This window comes from Falco biarmicus, chromosome 6, assembly GCF_023638135.1.
Source record: "Falco biarmicus isolate bFalBia1 chromosome 6, bFalBia1.pri, whole genome shotgun sequence".
In the NCBI taxonomy this organism is placed as follows: Eukaryota; Metazoa; Chordata; class Aves; order Falconiformes; family Falconidae; genus Falco; species Falco biarmicus.
Window position 1 is genome coordinate 24,683,437 of NC_079293.1, and position 23,494 is coordinate 24,706,930.

Consider the following 23,494-nt stretch of genomic DNA (forward strand, 5'->3'; position numbering starts at 1 on the left):
ACAGTTATGTCAACTTGCTTAGAGAGAGTAATGTAATCTGGATATAGTGAAACATCCTTACTGCAGAAAGTATTTGTTAACAAGATGATGCTGTTAGAAAACATGATTCACATTCATGGTTCAAATGTTGTCTTACGGAACTTAGTCACAGATCAGATGTGTGCCAGCATGACATAGTCCTAAAGATTAACTAGCAGAAAGTCCTTTTTTTTTTTTTTTTGTAGAAAACCACCATTTTTATCACATATTAATTTTGTTTCCTCTTTCCCTCCAAATTTCAGAAATTTAATGAATTACCAAAATTAGATTGCAACAAGAACTAATAGATGAAAAAGACATACATTAATCTCTTTGGAATCATCTTCATCTATCCTACTGGGCTTCATTTTAGTGTAGTCCACTGGCAAGTCCCAGCAGTCACCCTCGTTCAGCTGGTAACACCGGTTATTCATCACGGCTTGCCGTTGCGGGGACATTGGCTCCAGTGGTGTCAAAATGGTACAGCAACCATCTCGCTGCCTCTGCTTATTCATGCTCAGATCCAACGTCCCATTTTCATCGACTTCCATATCAGGATTCTGTCAAAACAAGAAAAATATAGTTAATTCGGCTTCACACTAGCAAACTGTTCCCTCTTCTTCAATCTGATTGCCTAGCAGAATGATAAAACGCCTTTCCATTCCTGTATAGATTGTAAGCATTGAGCCCCCTCCCACACATAGCATGATGCTGTTACACAACATTAATGCTGTTAAAGTAGGTTTCTTCCTGAATGGCTAATCTGATGTTTGGGGGAAGAAGGGGGAGTCTTCGGTATTCCTCCTGCCACCCTGCACACAGGTGCAAAATTTGGAATAAAAAGAAGAAATCTCTAAAGGTATTTTCTTGTCGTTTTTATGTTCTTGATTTATTCTGTGACAGGTGAGTATCTATGAGTTAACAGCTGCATAATTCTTGTTTCCAGTCCTGACACCTGTCTGGGTGATTAGAGTAACAGAACCCAACTAGCATCAAATGATCTTTGTTTATTTAACATTAAGAAGTCAATGCTTGAATAGATAATGTCAGAAAATTAAACAGGGAGGTAGGATACCAAAACAAGTTCTTTTGGACACCATTTGCTAATGAAGAAATAAATATAAATTTCACATTTCCTTTCCTGCAGCTGTAAATATATTAATATCTCATATATTTGTCTTTATAATCAATACATTCAGGTAGCACAATAGTTGCAACAATAGTTGGTCCAATTTCTGCAGCAACTGAGGCACTGTGAAAAATAGGGTAAGTATGGGCTCTCACTTTTTCTTTTATAGATACAGACAAGGGTTGTCTATTATATTAGATGAGGGGAAATAAGATATCTTAAAATGAAAACAAATTTTAAAAAACTAAGGACACATAAAATAAAAATGCCCACAGAGAATCCCTCATCTTTTTAAAAATGAAATGCTCCATGAGAAATTTGGTTTCAAAACTGATGTGAATGTGACTGACTCCTCATACGTCTGGCGAGTTTCTCTGCTCTTGAGTAACAACAGAGCTGCAGGAAAGCACTGTGAATGCAAATCTCTCTCTCCAAATTACTGCCTTTTGTCAGAGAATATATCTAATTGCTGCTATCCTGCTAATTTAATTTAGAAAATACTTGTTTATCTTCCTACAATTCATTCCTCCAGACTCAATATAAGGTGACACATTAGGAAAGAGGCCCCTTCTGGTTTTCATACAGAAGATTTTTAGTATTTAATTCCAACTTTTTCCATCGTGTTGATACAGGGAACAACTGCATTTATTCACGTGCCAGAAAGAGATTTCCCTGTTGAAAAGTATTAAATAAATTAATATAAAAAGCAGCAAATGCTTTTCAAATGAAAACAAAGTCACCAGCCATTCTGGCTTAAATCATGATTATTATTAATACCTACTCCTGTGGGTTTAGTTTGTTATGAATGATCAAGGGGCTTTACACGATGAGGGAAGAAAACCTTTCTCTATATGTAGAAGAACAGAACATGTCTGCCAGCTCGAAAGCTCTTCTATAAGCACAATAAAAACCTTTCCTCTGCACTGCATCTGTCTACTTGCCATCTAGTGGTCTTCTATAGGTAGCACCGTACTGTTTGCTGGTGCATGTTAAATACTAATTTCTTAACAGCTTTCTGAGTGGAGACTTAAAAGTTTATAATGAAAAAAAAAATCTTTTCGTAAATCTTTAATAAATATTAATAATTCACTGTTTTTCTTAATATCTAAAGCTTAACAACAAAAGATTTTATTTGTATAGCCATTTCATAACATAGTGAAGCTCTATGAACATATAGAACATTAGTGACCCCGCACTACAGTTAAACACATTAAAGTCACCTGTACTAGAGGATTTGTTCATTTCAAATGTATTAGGCAGAGACTTAAGAACTTTGATATCACAGACAGACAAGAAATTATAACATACTAGTAGCATAGATTTCTTTGTGCTAGATCTTTAATCTTAGGTCCCATTTCTGACTTTTAAATGAAAATACATTGCTAAATCTTAATCCTTTCACGAAATGTTTGAATCAGACTGTGTTTAGCAAAAAAATCAGTATTGCAATTAATACAACTTGAGCAATCCAAACATCTTTCATAATTATAGATCTCACTAGTAAAAGACAAATTAAAAAAAGGAGCACATGCTATCAGTATCATCAGTTGGTATTGCGATCAGGATTTCCCAAGATACTTGTGAGCAATTTACGTCTTTTTTTTTTTTTTTTTCCCCTCCCTGCTTCAGCAGAGCCACCAGATTATGTTGATTTTGACAAAAAGGGAAAGAAAAAAGAAAAAAAAAAAAAAAAGCAAGATGTACTATTCTTCTATCAGGGCCACAGAGCAAGTGCAGTAAAGAGAAATCTTCATCAACAAACAGAATTACTAATTTTTACCCTCGCACAGAGATCCTGAGGCTTAGTGGAGAGGTTCTGAGGCATCTCCCTGCAGCGAGTGGAGAGATTCAGAATAGCAGTAGCAGCCATGTGCGCTGCCTCCATGTCATGAGTATAGTCAAAGCTGCTCTTGCTGCAGGTACTGCTGGCACTGCTGCCTCCACCACAACTCATATTGCTGCTGCTGCTAGGGGCATAACTGCTTGTTGTGCTGCTGGTTGGACTTGAATTCTTACAGTAGCGTTTAGCTGTGGGAAGAAATATGACAAGGATGACTCAAAAGAATGAACATTCTGCCTAAGTGAAGAGAAAAACAAACTGCTGGAGGTGAAATTTATAATGAGCAACAGTAACTGATGCCAAAAATAAAGCCCACAATAAGAATGATGGCTGTATTTCTTGATTTCTGTCTGTGACTTCTATATGCTACATATGTGATTTTACATGAAATAACCTCCTGTAAAAATATGCATGATGTGATCATGAATCGTTCTGACAAACAGGCTGGATTTAGAAAACAATAAAAACATAGAAACACTGCTTTTACCCCACATATATAGTCAGACAGAAGGTAGGATCTGCTTAGCTCATTCATTTTTATTAATAAGGGCCAACATAACACTACGGGACCTTTTCCTGTTTACCTAAGTCAAGGGTTATTTAAGGCCTAGACCCCCCCAGCTGCTCGGGATCAAGCCCCCTGTGAGGCTGTGAGGCTTGGTCTCTGGGCCACAGTGCTACCCGCATGTCAGCAGACACCCCGTGCTTCCTAAAAGTTTTCCTCTTACATCACAGGCAAATATCACAACACTGGCCATCAGAAAGGAGAGGAACGGGACGGAATAAGAAAGGTGGTGGTCACACGTGAGTTTTACCATGCCTTGCACAAAGGCAGGAGCAGTAGCTGTATAAACGGAAACAGATACAAATGAAGCATCCCCACCTTCAAATAACCCAAGTGCCTACAACCCTTTGTAGAAACAGCAAGGACGGAAGGCGCCCATTGCCGCTCACCCCGCGGAGAGCAGCACTCAGCTGCACTCGGACCGACCGCTGCGACCAGGTGCGGGAGAGCCGAGGCGCTGACAGCGCTCACATCCAGCCCATCCCGACACAGTGCAGCGCTGTCGCTGCTTTTAAGAAATGCTCCTTGCAGCCAAAGGCATCATAGTAATAACGGAAAACAGCCCTATTAGCCCCCTTATTTCTCCAGCCCTCTTCCCAAATAAACTGTTTTAGAAGTGTTTATATAAAATGCAATCAATTGTGAGCTCGCTTCCTAAATCTAAAAGTTTATGTATTTTCAGAAAAAAAAAATATTAAAGTCAAGGTCAGAGGATACACACACGCATATTACAGCAACTACGTCCCCTTAAGATGGAAATGTATACTGCAGAGATCATACCTTATTGCACGGTATAACAATAACCAACTAGCATGCTGATTAGAGAGCCATACAAGAAAGGTCAGGCCCTAGCTAGAGCTCTTCCGTGATGGGCGCCATTTAAATGCCAGGCTTTTCAGGTGTATTTGTCTGAGCAGACACACATATAATAATCTGCTCCCATGAGCACAGCCCATTTGTGAACCACAGGCTGCTTTGGTAGGCAGGCAGGGTTCAAAAGGAGAATCTGAAAGCAAAATATCTCTGCTAGAGCTTATGTCATCCTCCTTTCTCTAAAAACTCAAAAAAATCACAGCGTTATTTTTACTGTAAAGGAAATAGCATTTCACTTAATTCGTAACAGATGGAGTTTTCTCAGGAAAGCCACATAATGCACAGGGTGTGATTTTTTTTTTAAGTGAAGTGCATGCTAAATATTCATCACATTTCTTTGTTTTGAACACATAGTAGCACTACTCTAGCAGGGTATCCACTAATAATAAATCTGTGAACTATTCTCCAGAGTTCCATTATTAATATAGTAGTCAATGGTGGTCATTAAAAATTCAGCATTTCTCCATTGTTAGTGTGTAACCATATCCAAGACACACAAGAATTTTCCTATACTGAAGGAAATGATTGAGTAATTCAGTTTCTACTGTGTTAACACAGCAAGCACCCTGTACCAATGAACTTGCCAAATTAGAAATATCTTTCAAAATTCACATGAACAAATAAGACTTCCGTCACTTGCAAAAAATGTTAAGTCTTGTTATAGCAGGTCACATTTAGACAGACATAAGAGACATACTACATGGGAATTTATATATATATATATATATATATGAGAATGTGTGCTAAAGAAAGGGAGGGAAAGAGGCAGCTTTATACATAGGACTAACCATCAGAAACTCATGCACACTCTGATATGGACTCCTCTGTGGCCTTGGTCAAACTATATTATCCTTCAAATTAATTTTCCCTATAAATAGAAAGATGCTTCTAAAATTTAGTTGTGTTGTGATTCATTTGCAAAACACTTCGAAGACATAAAGTGCTATAAGCATGCTATGCAATTATTAATTAGCTTTTAGATTACCAATAATTTGAACAAAAGGTACTTAGAGAGAAATGGCCATGGTTATTTTAACTTTACTGTAGCTGTACATTTTCAGATGAGTCACATAACCCAGACTGTTCATTTCACATTAGCTTTTCAGGAGAAACAAAGATCATCAATTCATAATGAACCAAATCAACTTGATCTCTAATGATGGGAAAGCTGCATTGTTTCAATACCAGATAATTCCGCTTGATACACTGCCCAACCCTGTGGCACCAGGTTCTGGAAGCTCTGCGGTCCACCTACACTTTGTGATCCGGAGCAAAACCAAATGTGGAGAACACCTTTCCCATTAAATAACAGACACAGATCTAACCAGCATACCCAAACTGGCCTCCCATCAGACGTGCCATGGGGCTGATTACAAAGTTCTCGAAGTCTACAGGCTCCTCTTGCTAATTAAAATGGAGGAGTGGAAGCGATCCCAACAATGTAAATGACCAAAGAAAGATACCTGGAGTAGCATTAAATTCTGCCCAGGCACCTTCATCCCTTAGTACTGCCTAAACACTGAATGTGTTACATAAATTAATTACAGTTTCAATGCTTTTTCTGACTTGCACAATAGGAGATTCATCTCACCTAACTTCAGATATCTGACCTAGTTATTACAGGCTTCCTATACACACAGTGGAAAAAAATAAGAACTTCCAGGCAGTGATTCACCTGACCAGTTTTAAATAGGTACTTCAGGAGGAGACTAATTGAATCAGAGAAGTGTCTCTCCTTGGATCTGAAAGGGGTGATGAGCTCAGATGTAGTTACTGACATTAGAAAAGTCTAGATATGGTCAAATGAATCCCACCCTTAACATTTTCTCAGTGTGTTGGTAGAAGGACCCAGGACTATCAGTGGAATGAGAGGAGTTCCTGACATCACCTGAGCAACTGAAAGAGTTACTGTCTCCTCTGCCTTGCTGTGTCCAGCTGTTCTTATATCTACTGCTGTATACTATAAATCAAACACCCAATACACTACTAAACTGATTTCAAATTAAAAACAACCCCACAAGCAGATTTCTCAAGAATTATCAGAGCATCCTACCCCACCACAAAGTATCCATTTTCTGTTCAGTTTTTACTAAACTTACTGGGGAAAAAAATCAAGGAAACAAACCAAAAGGAGCTATTTATGTTCATGTCACTCACAACCATACACTTATTGAACATATAATCCCTTTCTGTGATGATGGAAAGACAGTGCTAACTTACAATTAAAAAAGCATTGAGAAATTAAATTACTGATCTTTCATATGCCTAGACTTATTTGTCTCATCTTAAATAGTCAGAAAACCTTTCTGTCAAGTTCACCCAAAACCTTAGGCTTATTTTCAGGTTTTTCAAGTTGAGTGTTCAGAAATAAATCTGTTTTTATGTGAAGGTGTTTTGCCAACATATATAATAGGTGTGCGCTCTGTACTTCCATAATGGCTTTAGTAGCAATAATTAATTTTTTTTACATGCAAATATGAAATCACCTAAAAATACTTCAGTTTCTTGAAGGAAAAGTGGCTCTTTTAAGTGAAGAGCCTCTTCCTGAAACCTCCTTCAGTTATTATACAACTGTTAATAAAATCCTTGTTCCATTGAAAATCAGTGCCAAAACTGACCAATTTCAGTGTGCCCGGGATTTCACTTCATCGTTCTATGTATTTAGCTGATTTTCCTGGGGAATTTCAAAACCCTTTGCCAATTTAAGCCAAATATGATGGAGTGCTTACAGAATATCAGAGATGTGAATCCTAAACGTTTCATGAAAACCACTGAGAGGGTACAAATGAAAACGCAAATTATGTCCCATTTCTGGAACCATGTTGACATGTCTGTCTGGCCAGACAGCACACACATCACTTGGAAGCAGGTACAGTGTGGGCCATCTCCTGCAGTCAGGGGTATGGAACAAATCCATAGGGAATTAGCCTTCCTTGGGCAAACAAACTGCTCCAGCTATAATGGGCTTCAGCAGTTCTGAATACACAAGAACCACATACACTTGCTGTACCAGCATGCACACATATACAGCGTCCCTCAGTCCTCTCTGGCTCACGTGACTGAGCAGTGAAACAACCTCATCCCCATCTTATCTCCAAGTAGAATTCCCATTTATATCAAAGTAAAAGAAGTGTGCATAAAGACAGTGACCTATATCACCCTAGCCTTTCATTATTTAAGGCCATTGTTAAACTTGTGTTCAATGTTACATGTATTTTAAAGTTCTGGTGATTTGGAAAAAAAAGCGGAGTGTTTAATTATTGGCTGAAAAAGGGTCTTAAATGAGAAATATATATAATTCATTTAAGCATCAGTAATTTGATCTGAAAATATGAATGTCCACAGGATCCCCAGCAATAATATGATTCTTTCCTTTCTGCTAGAGTAGACAGAGCGTATACACAACAGTTAATATCTCATTTACCTTATATTAATGTACACTCATTAGCTTGCTAACCACAGTTAGATTTAGTGCTTTAGCTTTAATAATGTTCAAGCCCTTATTCTGCTACTGGCAAACAAGATGAGTGTATGAGAGAAGAAAGGGCACTTTTACTCAAAAATATGTTGCCTTTCACAACCCTTCGTTTTTCTGCTATAGTGCAAGAACATGCCTGTTGATTCTATGAGAAAGCAAAATATCCAAAATACCAGAAATAGGAAGGTAAGAGCTGTAGCAATTTTCCCTTTCTCCACTTACCTACTTTTGAATGTCAGAGTCTGTGTTCAGGCAACAGCATAAATTGTTCTATAGTATATTTATTTCTGTTTTCCTAAACAAAAATCTGACAACTGCCTGAAATCTCCTATGGTAGTCAGTGAGTAGTATCAAATATTTTAACCAAAAACCAACCTGTTAACATTGAAAAAAAAAAAAAAAAAAAAAGATAAAGGCACAGTTTGGGTTTTTATATATATATATATATATACACACATACACACACGCACATGTTACATATATATATATATACACACACATATAATTGTATTGGTCTGAAAAAATCCTGATGTGCTTAAAAGCTATAATTCAAGTCCTTATTCTTTATTCTGCAGTTCATTTTTTCCCCTCTAATAACATTCCTCTTGCCTGACAGACCCCATCCATTGTCTTCTCCTGAACTGAAGGAACTTTCAGCCTACTCCTAAACATGTTAATTGTGTTTGGTTTTCCAAAGAATTCAACAGGTGTATTCATGAGGACAAAATGAGCAGAAATACCTCATTAAGTAGCAGTGATTTCTGAAGTGCAATGAGATCCAGGTTTTTTACTTCCATATCCCCACAGAACAAGTATGTTATCTTTATGGGTTACCTGAACTACCGTACGGAAGTGAGAATCCTAATGTGACCCTTGAGGCCAAGTCTCCCAGATAACAACATAAGGACTAGCTCTATTACTTAGCTTTTATTGCGATCTCAACACATCCCAAGAGCTTAATAGCTGGAGACGTTCTTTTGCCAGTGCAACAGTCTTGAAACAAGCACCGTATAAAACGCTTTTTAAAAAGGCCTTTAAAATAACTTACACATGACAGCATTCCTCATAATACTATATGAACACCACAAAAACATGTCTTATTTGTATGATGTTTACATATACAACAACATGATTAACTGCAAACTTGTCTCTCATGTATAAGAGTGTGCACCTCCTACCATCATATCCTTTGGGGGATATATCCCTGGATTGCACCTTGGGAGCTATGGCTCTCTTGCCATAGGCATGGTTGTCATAACTGTTATATTCAAACGTAGTCTTAGAGTATTTCTCTAGTTCCTTGGCCAAGTTGGAGCGGGGTGTGGTGGTGGGGACATTGTTTCTGTAGCCATACTGAGGGATCTCCAATTGCTTAACAAAGCACATGGGCCTAGAAATTAAAGATATGTAAAGTTTGTTAGATGCAGTTCAGTTTACTGTGTCTGTGCAAAATTTATAGTTCAGATTAGAAAATCTTAGTTATTTCTTGTACTCAAGAGACAGCAATATACTATTGCATTTTCTTAGTTTGGTTATTTTCAGCAGACAAACAATATATATTTTCTTGAACAAAGCCTAGACAAAATTAATTCTAATACCACTAAATGTATCCTGTAGCTAAAACTATTTTAAAATCCTACTAAAATCCTATCTTTTTAAAACCCTATACTTCAGGGTTTCCCTTTCCCCATGTAATTGCATCACGTAGCAAACACTTCCTCTTTTGGGAGGTGAATAAAAGACGGGCAAGCAGACTGACAGAAGAAGTTTGGGCAAATTCCTTTAAATGTCAAAAAGAAAAAACAGCACTAGAAGCTTCACTTAATTAATGGAGTTTCCTCTGGGTTTCTTTCAACAGAGTTATATGCTGTTTTCCCACATGCTTTCCAAAGGAACCAGTCCTGTTTATTCCCTCAATGTACAAATCCATGTTCGTCTTCAGAAATACACAGAAGCGTCTCACAATCTCTGTTGACTTTGAGCTGCTGCCTCACAGGTCCTGCTCACCCTTAAATGCAAGGTTCTGGCAGGAGCTGCGATTCCTGATACACACCTCAAGGAAGGTCCTGCGAATGAATACAGAATAAAACTGTATCAGCTAAATTTCTCTTTAATTTAGGATCAGGGAGGATAGTCAGGAAAAAGCCCTGACTGATCTCATTTGGCCACTGGAGAAATGTGTGAAATCTCAGTGAAAGAATGCTGCAGTGAGCTCCACTGTCACACTGTATAATGCGTGTGGACGCAGAAGTCATCAGCTCTCAAAGCAGCTAAATGAAGGTCAGATCCTTCAGACCTTACCTATATAAGAAAGTGTTGTATGACTAGGTCATAGGGAACAACTGCTACACAGTGCTGCACCTACCTACTGTGTAGCAGGAGTAAAGATGATGAACAGCACACCTGAGGTGCTTCTGCTGTAATCAAGATTCATATAATCAAGTCTTTTTTCTTTTTTTTTTTTTTTTTCCCCTTTACTGCATTTATAACCAGAGGAAATGGAAGGAACATTCTTAGGAACATAAATTCAGCCAAGACCAGAAGTATCATCATGCTGACTGACAAAACGGAATGTGATAAATAGTAAGAAATAGGTTTTGAATATTATATTATGTTTTTCTGAACGAATTCATTTTCATAGAATTTAGTCAGGATATTTATGTAAAGATCACCCAAGAAATCGTATTAGTCATACTGTTCCTTTTGATTTATGTATGCTCGTTCCTTTAGACACTTCTTCCTCACAAAATACAGCAGGCTTATTTATACAATGAGCTGATATGAATAATATTTTGATCCTGTCCCAAGATAATCTATATTTAGCTAAGAAAATGCAATTCAGATCCTGTACATTCAATGCAAATCCAAAATTTATGTGGAACAGAAGTCCTATGAATTTGATTCCTTTTTAAGTAAGAAATTTTAAATGCAGGTGGGATGGAAATTGGGTTAAAGGCAAATATTCAAGATTTACTCTTAGAACATCTCTGTCTGCCCATCAGTTGCCTGCATGCAAATATTATAAACACCTCCCAGTTTCTTTATCGTGAATACTTTAATGACTTAAAGCTAAAAAGGAAGCAGGAGACAAGATGAAAGCATTATCTGAGTTGCCAATAAAGTCTGAAACACAGGGCAGGCTCACAAGCAAAGGTAAGATTGTAGCGCAAGTTCCTAGGGAGTCTGCCAGCAATCTGGATACTGCATGTGAGCAGTTGCTGCCTTTGTATGGTGTCTGACTTCTGTGGGTTCCCTCTAGTCAGCAGTGGTAAAAGCCACCGCATTTTTGAGCTGTCTTTTTCCATCAGGTGGGAAACGGTGTTATTCCCTCAAAAGGGGCTTATTATTAATAGGATCTGAAGAACCTTTCTGTAAGAAAACTGTCTGGGATGCTGTTTGAAAGGTTGTACAATCCGAATTAGGGGCAGTTAAGATAAAGCCCATCAAAAACAATCTGAGGAAGGAAAACAAAGTCAACAGGCATGACAAAAAATCTTCGCAGATGTGAACCATAATTCTGTGTTCTTAGCTCTGTGGAAAGACCTTTGTTTGAAAAGACGGTCAAGATTAGATGAAGTTTTAAGAGAACATTCAAAGAATGATGTTGATAATACAGTGGAAAACTTTCATTTTAAGTAGTCCTATCAGATTTTAAATCTAGAATACAGCTAAATACTAAGAAACCTACGGGGTAAGTAGGAAATTCTGGTAACTAAGGCTGCAGCACTTCCTCCAGGCTCTTTGAGGCAGCTGGGAGGCACGTACCTATCCCAGCCCACGGAAATCACAGTATCCATGGAGAAATTCTGCAGCTCTTGGGGCACCATCAGCATAAGGCTGGTACAATCATGCAGAAGCCTAGTTCCTTTACATGTATCCCTCAAACTTCAGCTCCTTAGAAATAATATTTTTCTACCCACATATCTCAGAAGAGGAGACAATAGCCCAAAGCTGGCTACAGGTTTGGATAAATGCAGAATCCTATGTAGATGAAGATAAGGGGTATAATCATGTCAAATTGGTTTAAGGTCCTTCTTGTATGAAAATTTAGGACAACTTTTCTCTCTTTCTATCCTTCCTGGCAGTGAGTGGGGGAACAGAGATAGAGAATCAAGCCTGGCCTAATTTTGGGATCTAAGCTATACTTGGCATTTTTCCAAGTGTCCTGCCAAGTACATTCCAAGATGTACTACCAGTTTGGTAATGCAAATAGGGCTTCTGGTTTAATTTAAACTGATATTTACTAGTAAAAGCCTGCTGAAAAAACCAAGACTTACCGGTAAATATTAGTTTATTCCCAAAAGATACCAACTTTTTTCACATTGTTCTTAGACTTTGCACTCCAGCAGTCATCTTTACACCAAACAATGCCTAAGACAAAAATGAGCTTTTCAGCTTTACATGTATTTGCCAAAATAATTACCAACCCTCCCCCATGTAAATTGAGTGGGAAATATACACTGCGAGAATTGGATCCAGAAGCCCTAATTCTAACTCTTCTTTAAAGGAGATATATATGTATATACAATGTATATAAATATAAATTCTCAGATTAGGTGAATGTGTGATGAATTCTGCATAATAATAAGTATTATAGTGATTTCTAATACCTTAAAACCCGATCTGATGCCTGGTTTGATTTTGACACATCACAGTTCTGATGCTTCTCTTGAGCTTTAGCCAGTTTCTCTGCTGCAGCAATAGGACATCCAGAGAGGCTGCAATTACAGAAAGGAAATTTAATTGTCTTGTCCTGCATAGTTTCACATTATAGCACTGATCCAATTACTCCTTCTCCTCCTTAGCCAGCATCAGGAAGAATCTGAAGGAAAAGAGTTTCCAAAAGCTTTTTGGTCATATGTATTTTCTCTAGAATAGCCTTCCTTTCTTCTGCTTTCAAAGTTGCATGGTAGATCTTACATCTGCTCTTCTTCTCTGACTGTACATGGGTAGATTATTCATGGATGTCAGCCAGTGAACATACCAGTAGGAGAGGAGAATATAAACTGGATTCTACTGTGCAGCTCTGGTAGCAGACTTGTGACCTTTATTATGCATCTACAAACGTTGCCAATGAAATGGCTCTGAAGATGATTAAATGACACCACCATATAGGCCAAATCTTGTGCTGCTTCACACCTCATTCAGCTCCATTAACTCCAATGTTTTTGCTAGGCATATAAATGAGTCCAAAACTTGGCTATGGGCCTCTGAATCTACATCTTCGTTATGTTATGCTTAGTGTTTGTTTGTGAATATCACCCACTAAAGTATATTTTCTAGTAGTAGATGATGTAACATGAAAAGAACTTCTGCACTTGAATTTCAATTAAATTTGCAAATGCTGAACTATTGTTGAAGTGGCAATAATAAGCCTGATTCTTCTGGAAAAGATTTAGAATAGGGAAAAATAAATACATTGATGCCAGCAGATGGTGCTCTTAGTGAAGCTGTAGAAACCTGTGACCTGACAATGGAGGGGATCCTTTCCTTGTCATAGTCTATTGCGTGCTTGTGTGACCGCAGCTCTCTGTGTTCTCTACAGGAAAAGAAATTAAAATGAAAGGCAAATCAGTGCATTCCCAGATGTTCCCTTCTCTACAGGAAATAAGAGAGAAAAAAAAAAGAATAAAAAAAGTGAAGCAGAGCAAAATGCCCCAAAAGCTGCAGAAAGAGGTGAGCAGACTGCAGACTGCTCCCCCCAGCCCTCCCTCGCTGCCCTAGCTCTGCAGAGGGGTGAGGGGGCTCTGTGTGGTTTTGGAGTCATGCCAGAGGGCAGCTGCACTCCACTGACATGCTCGTCTTCAGACACCTCAAATATTCTAGTAGATATTCAACCAGAAGTGAATGCTGCTTCAAGCAGCAGTAATTCCCATAAAGCCTTCTCGGGTTTTTACTGCATCTAACTGGCAGCATCACTGCAAAGAAGAAAGGGGCACCAGAGCTTATTGCAGATGGGTTGGTACCCACAAGAGTCTTCTGGGAGACACGGAGGGGCTCCAGTAACCCAGAGCTTGACAAGACTGAACGTCCAGCACCTGTGTAGTCCCTTAAGCCTTCATGCTATAATTAACAGTAAAAAAGGAATTCCATTCCTTTCACCCTCTTACCCACACTTTCTGGATTTTTAAAAATTAGAAAGAAATAAGCAAGATCTTGTTGTTCTGTGGGAAAATTATGATATGTACTAAAAATTATAGTGACATTTTGATAATTCTGTTATTTGACAGAATTTCATAGGCAATGGCATCCCTTCTATAAGAATCTTAGGAAACTATAGAAAAGTTGCTTTTTTCCTTGTTCTTCTTTTGTTTGGCTAGAATACTTACATCTAACATTTCTGGATTTTCATTTCTAAATTTAATAAGACATTTTCATAATGTTTCCTAAACAGGCAAAATTCTCATTCAGTATTAGCTGAATAAGGATTTGGGGTTGAGAATGTGGTCAGTAGGAAAGCTAACTCTTATAATGTCTGTGTACCTCAAATGCTGTTTCTCAGGTATTAAAAAAATCATTTTTAGGAGTACAGTGGATTTTTTCATGCACTATAAAATGATCCCTGAAGAGAGTGAAGCGTGAGAACATGAACTCTGCCCTAGTCCTGATGATGTTGGCAGACTCTTCCTTTTCCCTCCGACATACCCATAAGGAGTCGTACCATTTGTTTCATACCACTGCTGTTCAGCTAGTACCAAAACAAAAAGTAAAAAAACACAAACAACAACAAAAAAAACCCCACCCCAAAAGCTAAGGATGCTTAAAATGTCTTTTGTGGATCAATTCATCCATACCGAAGCAAATGAACACTCATCCTCCTCAGAAAACACATGAATAAATGTTACTCTTTAAAATGGATAAAGCACACGAAGCACCATCTGTCAATCTTCAGAACAAAACAACGAAACACACACTCACACCCCCCCCGCCAATGGACTGCTAGAAGGGCTGCAGTTTGGAGGCACTGTTCCCTCTAGATTGGCGTCCAGCGACGGCATCCTTACCTTCGGTGGGAATTCCTGTTGCTATTTACGTGGCCCCGGCCTGTGCAGCCTGGTGTAGGACACTTAAGAACATTTTCATGCATGGCAAGAACTTGACAAGGAGAGTAAGAGAAAACAGCAGAGTATGAAAACAAGAAAAAAAAAATCAAATCCCAGTATATATGAAACCATTTTAAAACAAAGCAGGATTCATTAACAACCAGCATTCCTCAAAATACACGTGACACACATAGCCAATAAAGCCTGATGAGGGAAGTAAGTATTGTGACCCTATGCTCATTAACACAGGGCAACAGTGAAAGTTATGAAGGCTACAGAACCTATAAACAAACGTATCTCTGGTGCAACAGTGAAGCAGAAGACTTCCAACATCTTCTTCATACAAAAACACTGAGCAAAGATCAGATCAACAGTAAAGGGTGAGCTAGCGACAGTCCAACAAAACTGTGGACTAGAAAAATTCTTTCAGGAAATGTATGCATTCACAATACATAGCTTTATACACACAGTATCAAACTCGAGAGCTGAAAATCTGCTCTCAAGTTATACTGGTAGAACACTGAATTATTTGAAACATACCTCAGTACAACCCTGATCAGAATTTAACCCTAACTATAAGTCAGCCCAATTGAGCTAGGGGCCAGTTCTGCCCACGTCCACATAGATATATCATTCATATCTATATGACAAGCAGAACTGGTCCTTTAATTTTCACTTGTACTCTCTACAGATGTGAAAATTGCAATGGATAGAAATTTTTTTCAAAAGACTAAAAACTAAAATAAGCACTTAAAAATTGAGGGATGGCAGGAAAAATAAATAAATAAAAAAAAAAACTGTGTAAAAAAGAAATAAGTGGTACAAGCTTAAGCAAGTAAACTGATTTACATCTGCATCCATTGCAAGCTGGATGGAAAATGTACTCCCAAGGTTGCTAAGAGCAGTAATCCTCAAAATCATAAAGCTCATGCTATGAAGTGCCGAATTATCAAGAGCTTTTTGGGAACACTAAAGTGTTTTGTATGATGTGAGACATATCTCAATCCATGTCTCAGGGCTGGATGGCAGTACATCACTCCATGGAAAAAGGCCATCCAGCCCTTGCAAATTTTTGGGTTTCTCATACAAGAAGTAGTCTGGAAGCCTGTATTTAGTTCTCACTCAAAAAAAGATCCAATAAAATCAGTTAATTCCTTGACTGAGTTAAGAACTGAATAAAAGCTGTTCAGAGACTTGAGAATTTAACCATGTATACTGATTGAAAGATAACCATCATCATCACCCCATCATCAGTGTGCTAAAATATGTATAGATGCAAAAGCTTTACTCTGAAATTCCTACTATTCAAAGCTGTTCTTGAAACATGCTTCACAAGGCCAACATCACAGGAAAAATAAAATAAATAAAAAAAGATGAGCTCACCTTTTTCATTTTAGTAGGTACAAGAGCATGCAAACAGTTTAAAGCTATATTCTTCTTTGATTTACAAAGTCTTCTAAACAGCTTTTTATTTACCGTTTGTACAAATGAGAGAACTTTGAGAAACCAAATAAATATTTGTGTTTCAGAAAATTACAGAGTCTTGCAAAGCATAGAAATTACTCTATTTGTTCTACTGTATTCAGAGATCAGCCAAGCTACAACAAAGTTTTCTAAAGTATTTCCTCATTACTTCTGGAAGAAGCCACTCTACCATGAAAGAGGAGACTTTTTATGTCTGCCACTCTTGGTGCACTAATCTGCTTCTGTTTTCCTACCCTTCAGAGTCTACTTTCCTTTGGAAACTGGGGACCATTTCACCCCGGACCAGCTTTATAACGTTTCCTTTAGGCTGTTGTAAATCTGTCGAGGTTAGGTCTGTAAGTGCTGATGGACAGTGGGGATTTTAGGTGCATAGGCTTTAATGGAATAACTCCATTTTAAAATTGGTGTGAAAGAAAACTGGTGTTTAGCTAGGTGTTCGGCTAGTGTAAATCAGCATAGAGCAATTAGCTTCAACAGAACTATGCCGATTCCACCAGCCAGGGCGGTGACTTCCAGAAACAGATCCCCCTGCCTTCAAGTGAACATCCATGAGCTCATATGGGTGAACCTCCTTTGCAGAGAATCCGCTAACATGGCAGGAAATTCCACCCATGTGACTGACAGGGGATGTTTGCTCAAAATCCTGAGTTGTGTAACTAAACAGCCAAATTGTTATTTTTAATAATATAAACTAGTTTATATCTCGGACACACCGACAACAAAGGAAAGGGGTTGCAAGTTTTTCAGCTACAATTATTCCTGTACAAGACCACAGGGACAGTTGATGTGACATCAGCACGCAGAAGTAAAAGCAGTGACATCTGGAAACCTTTTTCTCTGTTGACTGAATACATCTATTTAAAAATAACCTAGGATTCTTAAAATCAAAGAATACAGCTTTAAAAGTTGTTCTTTTAGTGTAGAAGTTAGTAGAGAATGGAAATGATGGAATAAAGGAAAAAGTGTAACACAGAACAGTTGACTAAGTTGAGACAAACCATACTGAAAAATGAAAATAATTTTTTTAAATAAAAGGTTTAAAAAGCATGCTAGAAAAATCTTTGTAGTTTTATCCCCCGTTTCCATGAAACAATGTGAACTTACTTTCTGGAGGGACCCTATCTTTGTGTGGGCATCCTGACAAACTGCGGTGATGGGGGTAAAGCCCCGTTACATGGCCAGTTCCATCACACCCAGGGGTAGGACATTTGCTCTCTTTCTTTTCTGTTCTTGAGGGATCTATAATTTACAACAAATGTGTCAAGTGAATGATGCTTTTCACATTTCTGTAAGAAGGTTCATTTAATCATGTCATTTACTCTTTGGTAAATGTTCTTATGAAAACTAGAAGAAAAAAAATAAAACCTTCTACTTCTTAACACATTTCTGATACTTTTATCCTGCTATTTTCTTTTCAGATTGCAGGCTCCTATGATCACAGCATTATCCATTCACAACGACTGGAAAGTGACCTTTTTATAGCAAAGCCATACCACTGTCAACCAATGTTCTGCTGGCAAGCATCAGCTCAAGGGTGTAAGGTCACTTGGAAACTGTTTAGTTGGAGATTCCCTTCTTTATTTGCCTGACGTATTAAGGTCTGCAAATGTACTGTCATAGCAGTTCAGTGTCCTGAGAGTAGCACACCCAGCTCTTTAGCATAGCGATTCAATGGTTCAGCACAATAAATCCCTTTTCCAAGGCTCACTGACAAGACTTGTTTTCTTTACATTCCTTATGAAGTGGTAGGAATTATGAAAATATACCTTTGTCTTCAATAAATTATGGTAGAATAAACATCGTAATCAGAATTACTGAAAGTATCACTTGCTGTGTAAATTTGGGGTACTACAAACATACATATATATAATGCTTGAATACTCATATGCTTTGAAGGTTAATGATCTTTCAAAATGTTGTTGGATCTTCTGTCTACAAATCAATGAAAAGTCTAAATAGAGATTATTTCAATAAAATAAAGTTTTCTGCCAATAATGTAGTAAAACTGCTGGTGAGGTTAATCCTGAACTAGAACCTTCTCACATACTTCATCAGCTTGTGTCCTTTAACAGAGCATTTGTAAAATAACAACTCTACCCTTCCAGCCCAGCACATGATACCAACTGCATCTTATGATCTTGACCACAGCTGCCAGATTTGGAGACTATTGCAGATTTCTGTACTAGTATTAAAGTAATAAAATTCAGGATGCTCTAACTGCTACCATTTTGGCTAAAGATCCACCAGCATCCCCCTTCCATTTTTTTAGTCCATCCTCCTTTCATACCAAATCTGAGCTATCCTCATTTAAGTACTTTATGCTGCTCTTGTCGTTGCTCTGCTTCAGTATTTATGCTTTCATCTCTGGAAAATAAGATTTTGCTACTTGTTTTCCATTAAGTGTTTCTTACATTAAATTCCATCCCAGCTTCAATAAATGCAACCCTCAGTACAATCAGTGGAAATCTGGTACTTGTAGAACTTCGCATACAACCCATTTTTTTCAGCATGAATCAACACAATCCAGAGTTCACATTCAGTTGTGGACTTATTTTTCCTTGATTTCCTTCTGGTAGCTTTTTTATATATATATACTTTTACATTGCAAGTTCTTCCAAAACACCTTCATTTTAGAGAAATTATTTAACTCGATGTAATGACTCTCCATGTCTTAAATCCATTCTTAAATTTTAATATTTAAACCTTGCCTTTTGCAAAAGGAATCCTTAATTATGAAAGTTTTATTTTACTCAACTTGCATGTTGACTGTAGAACAGTGTTCTTTGTTTCATGCTCTTTAATGATAAATACACATACAAATCTATCTCCAAAGTGCTATACAGTTATCACAACACTCCTGGAAAGACCATAATCTTATATGTCAGGAAATTGAAGCAAAGAGATCAAGAAGTTAAACCCAAGGCCACAGAAGGAGCAAATGTCAGAGGAGGGATTTGAATTCCTGCCAGATAGGCCTGTGCTGAGACCACTAGAACAGCAAGCCAACAGCTACATACATACACAAGTCTAAGCAACTCTTCAAGTCAAGTACTTTGGGATGTGTAAAAGTATTAGGTAAGTGAATAGGTAATGTAAATGAAATATAAATTGCGTAAATATAAAAATATTCAAGGACTGCAAAAAATGTAGATGATTAATTTAGACCATAATGGCTTTTTAAAGACATTAAACTAGAGGAATGTTAGCTACTCCACATTGTCAGAGCTCCACCAAAGTCAATGAAAGTATTCTAATTTAGAGCAGCTGAGGATCCAGACACTTACATCCTACAGTGTCAAGCAAATCCTTCTCTGTATTCAAGTCTATGCTATAAAGTTATAGCATGTATCAGATCCTTAAGAGCCTTTATGGTCTAATGAGTCAGAAAAGATGCTGTATACTATTCTTAATGATTTCAAAACTTGCATAAAATTGTACTTGCACAATTTCCCATTGCTTTTAATGGAAGACATTTGCTAAACTTTCCACAACTTTATACAAAACACTGGACACACTTTTCTGTTAATTGGGAGAAATACTGCATAGTTTTATTCAAATTTGTAACCTTTCCTCACTCCTTGCCACAATGGGAGTACTGCCTGAGTGACAGTTGTCAGAGGACTCAAAAGGTTTTAAAATTCAAAACTTTCAGAAGAAAGCGTGTTTAGAAGACTTTAAATGGCAGTGAAAAAATGGTTAGTGGTCCTTTACCAGTTGTTTCAGTGATCTCTGAAAGCAGAACTCCTGAAGCCAGGAGATAGTTCTCACTGCAAACTTGTGTAGCCAAAAAGTTTCCACTTAACCATATCATACACCTCTGTGGGTATCTCTTCCAGGAGTATGTGGAAGATAATGTGTGAGTGGAGAACAAATGATATAAGCAATTGTCTTACTTAAAACTTCCTCTCCCAACAACTACTAGAATGTTTTCTATGCTTTTTTAAGGAAGGAAGGAATATTTTTTCCTTTCCCCTTTTATCAAAAAAGCATAGAACAATCCACTCCAGTTACTTGGTCCAAACTACCACAATATTTAATCCCTGGTTTGCATTTGGACCTATCATCAGTTCAGCCTGTGCTCCCAAGAGATAGGATGGTTCAAACAAGCTCTAGAATTTACTGAAATAGGACGTCCATACATTTGTTACTGTCAGAAACTGTACAGTCTTTTTGGAGACAGCAGATCTATATGCATAAATGCTTTCCCAGGCATGCACAGACTGGAAGGGCTGGACAACACTGGAGTTAAAAAGCTCTTCAAAAATTAGTATTGCTTCGCCATGTTTTCTGTGGTTTTCTTAGAGACATATAATCAAAGGGAAATGTATCTACAATAGGTCATATGCGAACAACATTTAGCACAACATCCACATGGCTATGCAGTTATACACTAACTAAAGTTGTCTTCCCCAAGTACCCGAAGTTACTACAGCACTCACTAGACCATGTATTTATGCTTAAAACAAACAAAACTTCATTAAAATGCATTGCAGAAGAGTGTTTGACATCAGTAATTCCCATGCTTTTCTAAAAGACTGGTCATTACTTTTCCTTAAGGCTTGTAAAAAAGATCAAAACCTTTCTTGGACCAAGATGTTGTCTGCCTTCCTGAATGTCATGGGCAGATCTTAGAGTATTACTTTTTCAAAACAGGGATTTATAAAAAGGAGAAAAATGCTCACCATCTCAGTTGTAGAAAGGAAACCAAATATTTTTACAACAAATATTAGATGAACCCAGTCCCTGCTTCGCATCTCCCAAGAAATACCACATCCTCAACTTCCACTAAAGTCAATGGGAATCAGGGGTGTTCAATGAGTCTCAGGAGGTATTGAACACCTTACACAACACTGCCCTACATGTACAGATGTAGACACATTACAGAGGGGTGTGGTAATATAAACACACCATCACCATGATAATCCCGCAAATTAAAAGGCATTCTAAAGTTAACCTTTAGTCTGTTCTTTTTCCTTTTTTTTCTCTTTTTTTTTTTTTTTTTTTTCTTTTGTATTGAATTATGGTCAAGGCAGCACCTTAACTGTTTCCACAATGGAATGAAACCAGTGAAGTGGAATGCATATAAGAAAGAAATTGCTATTGATCTCAGCCCAGGCCACACCATGCCTTGCATAGCAAATGGTTTCCATTACCTTACTATCTTAAGATAATTAATGTCTAGTCACTGCCCCTATCTTATGTTATCGGTCATTCTGATACTGTTCAATTTCTATCAGGCAATTCTACATTTTAGATGGGAGAGGCTTCATCAATAACTGTCACTTGATGATAATTTTATAAGTCATGATGCCACCTACCCAATCCAATCTGTAAAATATGCACTTCATAGCCGATTGACTACCTGCTACATAAAACCCCACTTCCAATATAGTTTGCAATGTAATTATCTTCATTGTTTTTTAATTATTACTATAAAATACATTAAGATCTTGAGAAAAATCTTTGCCTCTTTCAACATGATCTCTTATTTTTTTCCCTGAAAAGTTTTTTAAATTTAGCCAAATGATATTCGCTGAAATATTGTACATATTTCTAACACTGCAGAAGAACTCTTTTATTTTATAATCGCAACATGATGCTATTTTACAATCATGTCATACTACTACAATTTAAATAAAGTTCCCATTATGTGGAATCAATAACTTCATTTCAGAAATCTATGCAAAACTTAACACGTTAGCTCACACCTTCTCATGACATAACATACGGTATATAGAAATATTACCTTTACCATAATATGGCTTTTTGACATGGCCGTCACTGGGTTTAGGCTTCCTGTCATCTCCAGAAAGGTGTCTTGGAGACTGTTCCTCAAATGATCTCATATTATCCCTCCTTCCAGCTTCCACTGCCATTTTTTCTCTCATGGCTTTTGCTCTCTCAGTTTCCAAAGCAATTGCTTTCTCAAGCAGGGTTAAGTTACCTTTTGTCATATCAAACACTTCTTCAGACCTATCTGAAGTAATAGAGGTGGTATCATCGTCTCTTTCGTGACAACCATCCTCCTTTGCACAGCTAGAAAAAGTCCTAGATCTGGGGCTCAACTGTTCTTCAAGTCTCATTAGGTTCATCATATCAGAGTAATTCCGGTCTGGTGTTCTTCCTTGGAAGTCATCTTCTTGCCTGACATGCTGACGAGTGTTCATGTTTTGCTGTTGATTTCTTTCCTGTGGGTTTGTCTCACTGAGTTTCCTAGCCAGATCAAAACACTGGTTCCTTAAGCACTCCAAACTGCTGAGACACACCTCTTCATCACTCTCCTCCACCATTTTTTCTGTAAGTCCATTGTTCACGGGCTTCCCTAGCATTACAAAGTTCATATTCCTATTATCTTGCTGTGAAGTATTGTCTGCATAATTTCTGTCATTAATGTTTTCTGAAAGCACTACACCATGTCCTTGTGCTAATAATTTAAGGGAGTCCACTGTTTCCCTAACAACATCACTGTCTAAATCTAAACTCAGCTCACTTTTCCGACCAATATTTTCATTTTTGTCACTATCATCTTCCAGACTATTAGATGTATTGCTGTTCATTTCTGATTCTGTCCTGGCTCTGTATGCTGCATCCTCTGCAATTTTGCCAAGATTTAACAATGACTTGGCCACCAGTTCATCGTAATTATCATACTCATCATTATTGTTATCGTCTTTTTCTGTGTCTTGCATTATTCGAGTATTGTGACAATTCATTTGATGGTCTTCTGCATAAAAAACAGAAACAAAGAAAGAAACAAAGAAAGAAAGAAAAAGGAAAAGAAAAGAAAAAAGTGGCTACAATTGGAACTGTTGTTGCAATCGCAAGGACAGAAAACAAACTGCATGTCAAATACTGTTAATTATACAGCGATTCTATAACACTAAGGCCCATGTGAAGTTAATTTCTCTACAGCCTATAAGGCTATTTTTGTTTATTTGCCATTCACATGAATTTCTTTCACAGAACCGATAAGAAAAAAGGCAATCAAAATGCTAATTACTACTACTGCTAAATATTATGGCATAAATACTTTTCTCCTTCCGCTTCTGTATTTACAGTTTTT

The 23,494-nt window shown here is 37.5% G+C and overlaps 1 protein-coding gene across 11 annotated transcripts in view; it reads right to left on the minus strand.

The window, feature by feature from the left end:
* The window catches only part of MYT1L (myelin transcription factor 1 like), a 305,889-nt gene that overhangs the window by 61,412 nt on the left and 220,983 nt on the right, over positions 1-23,494 (minus strand). For 5 of the 11 annotated variants that reach the window (XM_056344589.1, XM_056344590.1, XM_056344593.1 and 2 more), the window contains exons 7-13: positions 22,178-23,155; positions 17,536-17,670; positions 14,908-14,998; positions 12,514-12,621; positions 9,082-9,293; positions 2,928-3,175; positions 342-578 (exon numbers count right to left, since the gene is read on the minus strand). In XM_056344589.1, the coding sequence (XP_056200564.1) occupies positions 342-578; positions 2,928-3,175; positions 9,082-9,293; positions 12,514-12,621; positions 14,908-14,998; positions 17,536-17,670; positions 22,178-23,155 (2,009 nt within the window). The remainder of the gene's footprint in view (positions 1-341; positions 579-2,927; positions 3,176-9,081; positions 9,294-12,513; positions 12,622-14,907; positions 14,999-17,535; positions 17,671-22,177; positions 23,156-23,494) is intronic. The other 6 variants (XM_056344592.1, XM_056344596.1, XM_056344600.1 and 3 more) reach the window with 3 other exon arrangements.